Source organism: Megalobrama amblycephala, linkage group LG18 (genome assembly GCF_018812025.1).
Source record: "Megalobrama amblycephala isolate DHTTF-2021 linkage group LG18, ASM1881202v1, whole genome shotgun sequence".
Lineage (NCBI taxonomy): Eukaryota > Metazoa > Chordata > Actinopteri > Cypriniformes > Xenocyprididae > Megalobrama > Megalobrama amblycephala.
Genome location: NC_063061.1, coordinates 24,804,113 through 24,818,379, shown reverse-complemented (window position 1 = coordinate 24,818,379; position 14,267 = coordinate 24,804,113). Strand labels below are relative to the sequence as shown.

Here is a 14,267-nt window from a genome sequence, read left to right as displayed (position 1 = left end):
ACGTGTTAACCGGAGGAAAGAAACTGTTGTAGGTTGAAGTGGCTTACAACAGCTAGAACATCTTTCTTGTCAAGATTGGCACAGATGGGTCCAGCAGTTAAATAAAACAAACTGAGATGTGTTCATCCAATTCATTTTATTCACCATATAAATATGCAAATTAAAATGTTAACCTAGGTTTATAAATGCATCGTGCCCACATAAGACCACATAGATTTGTTGTAGATGTTTTTATTCTGTCAAGGACCCTCTATTGTTAGTTTGCCACAGGTTGTTAGTGTTTGTGTCAGTAGAAATAACACTGAATATGGGACATTCTTCTCGTTTTCTTTAAAAGAAGGAGCTAGTGTAAATATATGAATATAAATAGTTAAGCAAACATAGCAAAAAGCATGTTTCCTAGAGCCATGGTGATGGATGCAGTTCTCATGAGGATGAGGTCACAGCAGAGTCTCGCGTGATACAGCTGTTCACAGGGAAAATTGTATCGGGGAACAGGGGAAATGCAGCAGGCAGACAATTCTCAGCGCTCAAACGTCTGGCTTCCATATGATTTGTGGACCTTGAAATTTGTTTCAGAATTTTCTCTTTTTCTCAAGCCTTCCATTGTAGTTTCTGCTGTAATATGACCCGAACTTGTTATCCAAACATGACAGCTAAGGGGACGTTCACACTGGATACATTCTGGAGTTCATGGCTTTCAGTTGTCTGTTAGGGTAGTGTAGTCTTGAACATGCACAAAATGAACTTTTAGCAGATGTACATCACTATTCAAAAATAAATTAATACTTTTATTCAGCAAGGATGCATTAAAAGGTTAGTTCACCCAAAAATGAAAATTCTGTCATTAATGACACCCTCATGTCGTTCCACACCCGTAAGACCTTGGTTCATCTTCAGAACACAAATTAAGATATTTTTGATGAAATCCGATGGCTCAGTGAGTCCTCTGTAGACAACAAGATAATTAACACTTTCAGATGCCCAGGAAGCTACTAAAAACATACATTAAAACATTTGAAGCGACAAGAATACTTTTATACTGGGGGACGTGACTTTGGCAGTTTGATACATGCTCCAAACCACACTGTAAAACATTTTAGCTGGTTAAACTTAGAAATGTAAGTTCACCTGCTGCCTTAAAAATGTGAGTTAACTCAACTTGAAGATAAGCTTTGTTTCAACTCAAAAATAGTCAAGACAATGCATTATTTTAAGTTAAAATTTAAACTTAAAGTTATGCATTGTCTTGACTATTTGTGAGTTGAAACAAAGCTTATCTTCAAGTTGAGTTAACTTATGTTTAGTTGAGTTAACTCAGATTTTTAAGGCAGCAGGTGAACTTTCATTTCTAAGTTTAACCAGCTGAATTCGAAACAAAAGATTCGTAAAGCTTTGAAGCTTCATGAAGCAGTGTTTTGAAATCGCCCATCACTAGATATTGTTGAATAAAGTCGTTATTTGGCGCACAAAAAGTATTCTCGTCACTTCATAACATTAAGGTTGAACCACTGTAGTCACATGAACTGTTTTAAATATGTCTTTAGCAGCTTTCTGGGCAATGAAAGTGTTAATTATCTTGCTGTCAATAGAGACCTCACTGAGCCATCGGATTTAATCAACAATATCTTAATTTGTGTTCCGAAGATGAACGGAGGTCTTACGAGTGTGGAAAGACATGAGGATCAGTAATTAATGACAGAATTTTTATTTTTGGGTGAACAAACCCTTTAAATTGATCGAAAATGACTTTTACATTGTTTTCAAAAACATCTCTTCTTGTTCTTTTGAACTTTCTATTCATGAAAGAATCCTGTAAAAAAAAAAAAATCACGCTTTACTTCAAAATATTAAGTTGATACTATTAGAATGATTTCTGAAGGGTCATGTGACACTATAGACTGGAGGCTGCTGAAAATTCAGCTTTGCCATCACAGGAATAAAAAACATTTTAAATTGTAATGATACTGTATATCATGATATTACTGTTTTTTACTCTATTTTTGATCAAATATACAGACTTAGTGAGCAAGAGACTTCTTTCAAAAACATTAATAAATCTTACCCACCCCAAAGTTTTGGACAGTAGTGTACACGCTTAAAATTTTAATTTTCTCTCCCCTGGAAAATTGACTAAAATATTGCTAATATTACTAAAATATAATACCGTCTACATCCATAGCGTGTAGAAATTAAGGTTGATTTGCTATTTAAATAAAAATGCATCCTGTGTTTTAAAATTTGCTGAATTGTTGAATGTTAGTATTTATTTATTACTTGTTTTTTGCTGTGCTATCTTTATCCGCATCATCTATCTTGAAGTGAGCCCTCTCTGAAACTTCTCAGCAGTCAGAAGCATCACTCTCAGAAGAGGTGCAAGAGACACTCTTATCTGTTTCGGCTGATCCCTGTTCAGCCTCTGGGTGTCTTGGCTTAGCTTTACTTTGGCTGCAGGCTGCATGCAGATCAGTGTGGTGGGACAGCTGGGTTTGGTCTGATGGATGATGCTGCCGCTGCTCTGGAGACGGCAGGGAATCTGCGAGAGATAAGCAGCGTTGGGATGCTGACACATGGTGCTTATGCAGGAATGAAAGCAAAAAATGTCCATATAACTCTTGACATTTAAATCTGATTGTACCCAGTAGTCCAGGATGAGAAAATGTGCTTCCTTGAAAGGCTTTTTTAAAAAAAGATTTTTCCATTTTTATCAGGTTTGTGTGAGCTTTTCACTTTTATTTCTGAGTCGTGATGATTTTGTGGTTTGATTTTGTTTTGATAGCTTCCATTCATCTAAAGTGACCTTGAAGTTATCCTTCACTAGATTATGTGGCAGCATTTAAAATATTAAAGTAGTTTATATGTCAAGGTTTTGGCTTAAAATCAAGACAATTGGAAAATGTTCCAGGCTGTCTGAAGAGGAAAACAAATGAATCTGACCTTCAACTGTGCATTCAGTACATGAGAGGAGATGAAAGTGAGAAAACTACATGAGGACAATGCAATCTCATTCTCTCCCTCAAGTCCAAAATTTTGGCCCTTGTTTGGTCTCTTTGGACATCCAGGTGGAACTAGTGAGAGTATCCAGGCCTGTCTGCGTCTCTTCCTGCTCACGCTATACAAATGCACTCACCATATCGTCTCTCAAGTCTATGGATGACATCTCCTGCTTTTAATTCTCTATTTCGGTCATAACTTTTCATGGGAAATGCTAATGTGAGTCCATATAGACTTAATGAGTCATAAAACACTGTTGCACGCTTTTCCATCTCCGTCTGATTTAGAATTTATGTGGGGAGGGTAGGGGACACATTAGACAAGACTGATAGTCCATTGAAAGTCAATTACACAAAACAATGCACTACTAATGGTTGGAGATTAATGTTCACAGGAAGTGGAAAAACAAAGGCAAAGTTGATCCCTTGAGGAATGAGGAGCTTATGGATGCACATTGGGAAAATATATATGAGGAGAGGTCACAGTTCACATGTTTTCCCTAAAGGGTTTTTAACCAAGAGGTGCAAACTAATTCTTATTCTCGTATTTTAAGAGCTTGTTCTCATTGGTTGTCAATGCAGGGCTTTTAAAACAAGCAGTGAAGGTTTAAGATTCCTTATTTGTCCACTAATGACTCTAGACTATCTTTATGACATTCACTAGATGACCTTTACACAGCAGTATCTACATCCAGGGAGCAAGAAAAGGTATCTTTCAATATATTAGGCATTCTGGGAATTCAAGGTCAGGGCAGGGCGGCCCTCGGGACCTCCCAACGCCTAGGGCTCAAAGCAGAAGCTCTATAGACATTAGTCCATCAGAGCCCAAGCTATTAGGGATGTGAGACCACTCCTCTTAATTGCTAGATTAGTTTTGATTAATATCAGATCAGAAATAATTTTAATAAGCTTGTTTTAGCTTTGTTATATGCATTGGAGCCTGCCCTATATATCAAATATAGTATCCTGTAGAGTATAAGTGTCGTAGAAGTTTAGGACATCAAACCATGATGAACTGTTTAAAGGAAATGTAAATGACACGATTGTTTGTTCCCTTACTGTATGTTCTTAGAGGGTCATTGCAGTGATTCATGAGTCAAACAAGAAGACAAAGTCATTTGTTTCCATTTCGCTCAGTTTTGTTTGGAATTTTAAAATGGGCTCCAGTTGTATTTATGTATGTCACTAATATACACCTCCACCCACATGTGTGCCCACACAAAGTTACTCTAGATGGGGTCTATTGTGGCCTGCTGGTGTTTGGTTTAGAGGTCCAGAGAGCATGAGAAAGTATGTCTCAGTGTGACTGTAGGGACTTGAAGACATGGAGGCCATTTTGAGTTGCTGGTGATTGAGTCAAAAGTGACACCTTGCATGGGTGTGGAGCTGAGACATAGACTCTCAAATTCATTTTAGCCTTAAAAATGTGATTACTTTGTGTTCAGCTTGAGAAACTGTCTTGAGAAGTCTTGCCATGGAAGTAAAACAGAACAAAAGTTTCATTCTGTTCCCAGAACTAAAAGAAGGTGTGGTTGTTATTGTTCCTCAGACTAAACACATTTTGTCTTGACCAGCATTTCCTCCGTCTACTGACAAGTAGACAAACAGTGACTCCAAAAAGTATTACATATATTGTTTTTAACATCAAACAAACTTCTGTGAAATGTTTAAATGTGAAAACAGCGCCTAAACAATACATTTCTATTGATTTGATAGGTGATTTATTGGTTTGATATTTTATGTAATACAATGACATTCATACATATTCAGTTGTGACTTGTGTGTCCAGATACTATATATACGCTTGCGAATCATGCAACATGTGTAGTCAGTGATATACTTATTCTAACTGTTGTTGGTTTTTGTTCTTGTACAGAATTGACCTCCCTCCAACTCACAAGCCTCCTCCTCCATATACAGAGAGACCTCCTGCCATCCCATTGGCCTCTCAGGCCCCTCAGGTGGCCTCATTCTCTCAGGTAAACCTCACACTGCTCTGTTTACACTGTGGGGGTCCCGGCTCTATATTCTGATTTATTCTCCTACTGTGGTACTTTATAATAGAGCTGCATTCGAAAGATGACTACTGGCATGTTTCTTATTATTTAAGGAGTGATTATATGCTCTCTTTCAGCTCACTTTTTCCAGATTTTTTTCTCTTTTTTTGTCTTTCCTGGCGTTTTTAGCCATCCAACACATAACACTGCTGAAAAATACACCAGCCTCAGGTGGTTTGCTGGTCTTAGCTGGTTCAAACTGGTTTCCCCTTCCAGACAAATTATATTCTTCTTCTTCTTCCCGAATGGGAGTCTATGGCAGCCCTATGAACGGAACATGAAAAAATGATGAAATTTGGCACAATTGTAGAGATGGTCATGAATAGTAATTGGACCAACTTTGGAGTCTCTAGGACCAACTGTATAGCGCCACCACCAGTTCAAAAATTCACTTTTCCAAAGGTTATAACTTTTGAACCCTTTGTTCTAGAAAAATAAAATATAGTACACCTGATTCCTCTCTTCATTCTGATCAAATTCAACATCTTACATTAAGACTCCGCCCATTACAGTAATGAAAAGTACAGTATTCAGGGTTTTTGTTGCTCCTCCTTCAAAATTTGTCCAAAACTTGTTTTTACATTTTTGCTTTTATTGATAGGACAATGAAGGGTGGTTGGGGGCTTTTATTTCATATCATGCAGTTCATTTAAAATATTTAATTTTTCCTAAATTCGATTGACAGCCCTAAAAAAAAAACACTGCATTTTATCCATCTAATCACATTAAGCATTACATTTCATTGTCTAACAGCATCAGCACCCAGCTGCTAATATTACTTTGGATAGAATATGAATTATATCTGTTGTATCATTATATAGGATCGTCGGATGGAGAGGCGCCACGAATTGGCCGAACGGGTGCCCGGCAGGATGGCTCGAAGAGACCTCCAGAGCCCCACTCACCATTCACTGTCCTATCAGGAATGGATATGTCATCAGAACGGGGCAGACCGAGTTTACATCAACCATAGAGAACACTACGTGTGATGGCGTCCTCGTGTCAACTTCAGCGCACTGCCAGCCCCAAAGTGAAAACTGTTTACGAGAATACTGGGAGCAAAACACAATCACTGCTATACAGTAATTAGAACATTTAACTATTACTGGTGTATATACAAGGTCTATATAATGCACAATGAAAACCCTGGCAGTATATATATATATATATATTATTAGTCTGGCTTGTTTAACATTTACAGTATAGTGCAATATAAAATTACCTACGTAGGCTGTCTATATGAGTCTCATTGTTCACTCATATTACGAATCTAGTGGTCAAACTGAGGGTGATGGTTGACATTTCTAAGACTGTACAAAGCTATTTTTCTGAAGGGATCATTGCCCTTAGTTTGATTGTTTTACACAAGGACTTTTTCCTCAGTAAAATGTGATTTTTATTCAATGTAGACTGGTTGTCATTTTAGGTGTGATTTTGACAAACTGCGATTTGTTTACTTATGACAGATAGTGACTGCTAGAGTTCATTTGCCATACGTTTTCTTGTTTACACTGTGATGTACAGTAGATGTGAATTTGCATCACATGTTTATGTACTTTGTCATTCCGTACAGTATGTGTGTAGATACTGTATTATGTATCATGTAAATATCCAAGCTCATAATATCAGTGTACTTCACAATTAAGTGGCTTTTTGTTTGTTTAATTAGATCATTTTTGTTAACTTTTTCCTGTTGGCTTAGTTAAACATGAACTTTGAATCTCATAACCAAAGCAATCTTTGCATTACATCATACCAATAATCAAATAAAGTGATGTAACCTGTACTTATGAGACTTGTTTTATTGTGCAACACACTTAAAATGATGTTATTTTCCATATTGGTTTGCAAAAAACACGTCTAAAATAACTAGCCAGCGTCGTAGGCCTAATATAAAGACTAGACACGCTACTTCTCAAATCTGCACACAATCTTATTAGGCCGGGGTTTGAGAGTCAAATATAGGTTGTAAAACCTGATGAATGCTTAAAATGCTGCTCTATGGTCATCAAGACTGCTATACAAACTTTCCCCAGTCGATGATGGAAAATTTTAGACCGCAAAATGCTCTCTGGGAAGGCGCGAGAGACAGTGAATGAGGGCGGCGGGAGTGCTAGTAAGAGCCTTTCGGCACAGACTTCTGTCTGCATGTCAACTTATGACTTGTGTTGTAGGTAAACAAACTGGTTATCTGCTGGGCAACTGGATAGGCAAGGCCATTAAACAGCAGGCTTTTAATGAGGTGGCGGCCACCAGGGAGCAATCTATACTATTCTGGCCTCACCATTCAGGGAAATGTCAGCCAGTGGACCCCCAAACACTCAATGAGAGCATTGTTTATTGCGTCAGTGAGTTACCTCTCTGGAATGCATCCACCATCGCTATATAAAAAATGTGTCATTCCCACAATAAAGTATAAGTGTGGACTCATCCAGGATAAATCCATTTAGACTAATAAAGGTGCGCTTCTCAGTCCAAATCTATTACAAAGCATGCAATAACATAACGGCCCTCTCATCACCTAATACAAACCAGAGACGAGCCATGCTTTGATATATGCACTCTTCTACCGTTTCTTGACAGAGCTTGTATATTCTTTCATGTTTTGCCTCCTGATCTCTTGTTTTGTGTCTGACCTGTGGTGGATCTGATATTTCACCGCATTAAGAAGCCATCTGAGGGATTTGAGGTGCTGAGGTCTATAATTTTCACCTGAGAGATTTCGTATTTGTTCTGGATGAGCAAACGTTCTGTCGTTCCAGCAAAGGTCTCAGTTTTGCGAGACTCTAGACACAATGTGGAATGTTGCATAAATATTTTTGCAAAAGTATCTTCGGAGAACGAAACCTTTGGGAGCTTTATAATATGTAGACATTGAGCTCCTCTGGTCTGAATTATTTGTTCATGAATTGTTGAGTTTAAATTTTCAGTCTGAATGCTAACATATATACAGTAGTGAAAGAGCTATATAGAGTTCTATTACACTTTTAAGGCAGTGGGTCACCATGTTTTTTATGGAATATTGCAGTATTATGAATTATTTATCCGTGCACATCTTTTTTATTATTATTCATGTGCCCTCGTAATCTTTAATCAAAATAACTTCCCCTCCTTCTTGCAATGACATCTCTTCTCTGATGACGTGTTTACTGGAGCAAGGGCGGGATGACCCGTCACTAACATGAGATCACAGCTATAGCAAACCACAACAATCAAATCAATGGAAAAAATCAAGTCCCGTCCTACATTTATTCTTGTTTGAGAAGCCATTTCACTCAGATATACAACACAGAGGGAAGAAAAGACAATCGCAACTTCCATTTCATGCTTACTTTAATCTTTTTGACTCTAAGGGCCCCATTGTCCAATGCAATTTTCAAGGGCCCCACATATAAGGTAAATTATTTCTTTCAGTATTTCTGCTATAATTATGAAAAAGCTGCTTGTTTTTATTATATATTTTTTATAAACAGAAACTGGGTAACAAACATAAACAATAGTTATTGAGGGGTGGGGGGAATAAAAAAGTTTTCTTAATGTGATGTGTTTTAACATTTTAATTAAGTTCACTTTATCTGAATTGATTAATAATAATTTTCATTTTAATTATACTAATGATAATATATTAATCTTAAAGGTTAAGTTCACCCAAAAATTGTGAACTCACCCTCAAGCCATCCTAGGTGTATATGACTATCTTCTTTCAGACGAACACAATCAGAGATATATTTAAAAACATCCTTAGTCCTCCAAGGTTTATAATGGTTGTGAATGGCAGCCCAAATTTTGAAGACAAAAAATGAATCCGTCCATAAAAAAAAAAAACGAATCCATACGAGCTTCTGGCGGGACAGCCATACGCATTTGACGTACATCCGAAAAGCGTTAACTTCCGCGACGTAGTACACAATGACATGGCGAACTTGCGTAGTACGTCATGGCGTAGTGTAGAACGTCATGTCATTGTGTACTACATCGCAGAAGTTCACTTTTTGGACGTATGTCGAATGCATATGGTTGTCCCACCGGAAGCTTGTTATTTTACTTTATATAAATAAGGATATTTGTCTTAAAGGTGCCATCGAACAATCATACAAGATCTAATATAAGTCTAAGGTGTCCCCTGAATGTGTCTGTGAAGTTTCAGCTCAAAATACCCCATAGATTTTTTTTAATAAATTTTTTTAACTGCCTATTTTGGGGCATCATTAACTATGCACCGATTCAGGGCTGCTGGCCCTTTAAATCTCGTGCTCCCTGCCCATCGAGCTTGCGACTCTATAATACAGTGCATTTACAAAGTTCACACAGCTAATATAACCCTCAAATGGATCTTTACAAGATGTTCGTCATGTATGCTGCATGCATGCTTCGGGTCATGTGAGTATAGTATTTATTTGGGTGTTTACATTTGATTCTGAATGAGTTTGAGGCTGTGCTTCGTGGCTAAAGCTAACATTACACACTGTTGGAGAGATTTACACATAATGAAGTTGTGTTTATGCATTATACAGACTGCAAGTGTTTAAAAATGAAAATAGCGACGGCTCTCTTGTCTCTGTGAATACAGTAAACAATGGTAACTTTAACCAACAGTAGCCTACATTAGCAACATGCTAACGAAACATTTAGAAAGACAATTTACAAATATCACTAAAAATATCATGATATCATGGATCATGTCAGTTATTATTGCTCCATCTGCCATTTTTCACTGTTGTTGTTATTGCTTGCTTACCTAGTCTGATGATTCGGCTGTGCACATCCAGACGTTACTGGCTGCCCTTGTCTAATGCCTTTCATAATATTGGGAACATGGGCTGGCATATGCAAATATTGGGGGCATACACCCCGACTGTTACGTAACAGTCGGTGTTATGTTGAGATTCGCCTGTTCTTTGGAGGTCTTTTAAACAAATGAGATTTATATAAGAAGGAGGAAACAATGGAGTTTGAGACTCACTGTATGTCATTTCCATGTACTGAACTCTTGTTATTTAACTATGCCAATATAAATTCAATTTTTAATTCTAGGGCACCTTTAAACAAATGCATCGATTCACTTCAGAAGGCCTTCATTAACCCCCTGGAGTCATATGGATTCATTCTTTTATGGATGGATGCATTTTTTTGTCTTCAAAATTTGGGCTTCCATTCACAACCATTATAATCCTTGGAGGACTAAGGACATTTTTAAATATATCTCTGATTGTGTTCATCTGAAAGAAGATGGTCATATACACCTAGGATGGCTTGAGGGTGAGTAAATCATGGAATAATTTTAATTTTTGGGTGAACTATCCCTTTAATAACATTAAGTCATCCTGTGGCCAACTTGGAGGCTTGCTGAGGCCCCTTAGTTGAGAACCACTGTTTTAAGATGCTTTTCTGTCCTTTTTGAATCTTTAATGCTTTAGTCTCCAATCATTATAATTGCAGTTAATTTCGATGTTTGAGTGAATTAACCCTTTAAACTATACAGACCACTTTAAGTGTATAGGCCGTCTGCTTTACATTAGCCTACTAATCCTGAATATTTCTGTGAATTCCAAAAACCAGCAGGGAATGCTGGAAAATTCTTAGTTGCTTGTGAAAAGTAATTTGTCACTGTAGATTAACGTGGACCATCATTGGCACAGTGCTGGAATATGAAGTAGGACCATAAAGTGTCTTTTAACACAGCAAAGTGCATCCAAAAATCCTGTCCTGCAATTGTTATCAGGAGACTTTTTAACTTTATTATAGGTGGAACAATCTGCAATGCTGTCTGTTCTGTCTGCATCTCTCCTTCTCTTGCATTCTGAACCCACCTTCAACGCTGACACGTAATGGAGATGCAGTCAACGGCAGCCATATTGGACACCTGCCATGCTGTACGGCCATTAAACTATTAAGTCAGCCGGCCCCAAAATGACCGTCCGGCGCAGATTTACAGCCCTACAGGAGACAAGGGAGAATAGGAGAGGGGGACAGTGGGGGATGGTTAGCATAGTCCAACATTACAGATTTATGACGATGGAGCAGAAGGTGCTACGGGCCTCCTCCTTTTCTTCTCTTCTCTCCTTCAGAGCTAAAAGTCACCCTGTTGTCTTTAAGAGACAAAGCTGACGTAAGGAACAGGAATATCTGATGTAGCACATGTTAGGACTGGGATGCAATGTTCTTGACAAATTGTAAGATAAAGGAACATCAATTGTGTCTTTATTGGCGTTAAAATTGTGTGGTAAATCTTTCTTCATGTGCTCCTTGGAAAAAACGCATAAGTCAGTACATGGGATGAAGGATTAGCTGGTTCGCTTCAGAAGTTAATATCTACTGCAGATGAATTAACTGCACCATTATTCTGGCAAAAAAAAAAAAAAAAAACATGTTTCTCTGCTGATGGTAATTCAAAAATACTTTAATTAAATAAATTAAAGCAAGTTTTTGCAAATAAATTAAAGCAAGTTTTTTCACACTCACACACACACACACACACACACACACACACACACACACACACATGGATGAACTGGTGTGGCTGTAACAATATGGCAAAACTGAGCCAGAAGACTCAAATAAGAGGTTGAAAAATCAGGTTGATATAGCTCTGATTAAGCATTCCTGTTCATTTTCGTTACATGTTTTGTTTTATTGAATTTTGATGTTATGTGTAACAAATGTCTTTCGCTGTGTTCAGGTTTGACTAATAAAATTAGCCTAATGCAAAAACTGACTCTTCAAATCAACATGTCAAATAAAGTCAAGTCTTGGAGAATGTCTAAATATATATCCAAATCCACAACTTAATAAAAAAATAAAAACGAGAGAATTTATAAGCCTTTTTATATAGAGCTATATAGGAATGTAGTGGTTAAACTACGGAAGAGGATTAGGGCCAAGCAATAATAAAAAAATAAAACCATCTCGAGATTAAAGTTGCTAAATTTCGCGAAAAAAACTCATTAAATTTCGATAAAAAAGTTGAAATAAAATGTTGAGAATAAATTCATTAAATTACGAGAAAAAACGTTCTCATAATTTAACGAATTTGTTCTCGTAATTTAACGACTTTTTTCTCAACATTTTAACTTGACTTTTTTCTCGAAATTTAACGACATTTTTCTCATAATTTAATGAATTTGTTCTCATAATTGAACAACTTTTTTCTCGTAATTTAATGACTTTATTCTCAACATTTTATCTCGACTTTTTTCTCGAAATTTAACGACATTTTTCTCATAATTTAACGAATTTGTTCTCGTAATTTAACGACTTTTTTCTCGTAATTTAATGACTTTATTTTCAACATTTTATCTCGACTTTTTTCTCAAAATTTAATGAGTTTTTTCTCGTAATTTAATGAGTTTATTCTCAACATTTTATTTCGACTTTTTTCTCGAAATTTTAACGAGTTTTTTCTTGAAATTTAACAACTTTAATCTCGAGATGGTTTTATTTTTTTATTATTGCTTGGCCCTAATCCTCTTCCGTATTAAACCATGGCATTACAGATGTTGTCTTTTTTTTTTACTCCCATCAGATGGCACTAATCTGCCTTAAAAATTGTCTCTATTTTAACATAACATACAGCTTTAATAGAAAAAAAAGTGTTAATTTCAATGGGGGGAAAGACTATCATAATTATTGCATAAATATTAATTAGTACCATGAAATTCTCTCAAAATAAGCTACAAAATAAAAAAATAAAAATATTATTGAATGAAAATCTATTACATTGATTTTACTGCAAATAAAAAAAAAGTTACATTTCAGATGTTCTGTCAGTTTTGACCGTGAACAACACAAGTTTGACCCCCAAATAAACAATATCAGAGAGTTAAGTAGTAAGCTTACATAAAGTATTGAAGGAAAAGTATGGGGTTACTGTTGCTTCATGAAAACATACGAAACGTGAGTGTCACTACTACGGGAAGCAGAACGTGTTTGTTTTCAACTCGTCCTCCCCCAACTGAAAGCGAACACACCTGCCATTATCTTGCACGACACCAGAACTGACAGCCCTTGAAGCGAAGATGACAGCATCTGGGTCGGGCCGAGAAACTTTTAAGAAATTAATGCGAATGCTAATGGATGGCTTTCTCCAGGTACATTATACTTCCTTGATTCAGTATGATAAAGACTTCATCAATCACATCTACATTGGGCCTATTTTGGTGGACAGTGAATTAACATTCCTCATACTTGCTGAGTCATGTTTTCTGTTGTCTAATGAGATATCAAATGAAGATAGATGGAAAGTTATGCGCCATTCATTCATTCCTCCATCGATTTATGTCAGTAAATGGGACAATGTGGTTCATCATAACTTCCTAAAGAGATTATAAACAGAAGCCAGAGAGCTGAAGCAGAACTTAAAATCAGCCACATTTATCTCACATCTAGATGAAAACCATCTGTTTATAAAGCCTGTCACCAGTAAGTGCCTGTTGTCTTTTGGCAATAAATATGCAATAATGGAGAGACACAATAATTCTGCTTATGGCAGTGAGTGAGTTATTAATAAAGCACAGCATAGTATCTAGGCCTAAGAGTGGTTCTCAGTAGCCTTTTGTCACGAGACAATCAAAACGATACACGAAACAGCCTCAGTTTTGCTATAGTGAGTCAGTTGTTGGAATCCGGTCCTAATACCCACACTTGCAGTCTTTGCACTCGATCACTTACATGACTATTGTATTTGGCTCTAGTGTTTAAGGGTGTGAAGAACGGCAGTGTCTAGAACTTTATATACAAATTTTGAAATACTTTGCATTTGCTTAAATGTATAAATGTCTGTTCAGTAGTCCCTATGTTACGGAAGACTTCTAATTAAGTGATAAAAAGCAGATGTTAACAAAATACACACTCATCTCTGGACCAATAAAATATACAACACGTAAATCTAATTAATTTAACTTATATTGTAACGTTTTTCTCGACGTCTTGAAATTTCGGGCACATTATGATGAATGATGGGATAAACTTAGTCTCAAACACTGTTCTGATTTTAGAGATACTGTAGCGTGGATATAATCAAAGGGCACTGAGCTTTGGCATTTTTCAGACCTCTGGCAGTCTTGCAAACTTCCTGTTGGGTTCACATGCTGTTAACTGACCAAGATTACTAACATCCTGTTGACAACGTGTAATTAAAGATACGGATTTGTAACACAATGGTTATATAGTAATATATGGCAATTTATAGTAAAAACAATATTCACAAAGTTATTGTTTA

The 14,267-nt window shown here is 36.7% G+C and overlaps 1 protein-coding gene across 1 annotated transcript in view; it reads left to right on the top strand.

The window, feature by feature from the left end:
- Positions 1-6,836, top strand: part of nectin3b (nectin cell adhesion molecule 3b) — a 76,329-nt gene extending 69,493 nt beyond the window's left edge. The window contains exons 7-8 of the mRNA XM_048165609.1: positions 4,870-4,972; positions 5,872-6,836. Coding sequence (XP_048021566.1) covers positions 4,870-4,972; positions 5,872-6,039 — 271 coding nt within the window. The 3' untranslated portion in view covers positions 6,040-6,836. The remainder of the gene's footprint in view (positions 1-4,869; positions 4,973-5,871) is intronic.
- The last annotated feature ends 7,431 nt before the right edge of the window (positions 6,837-14,267 follow it).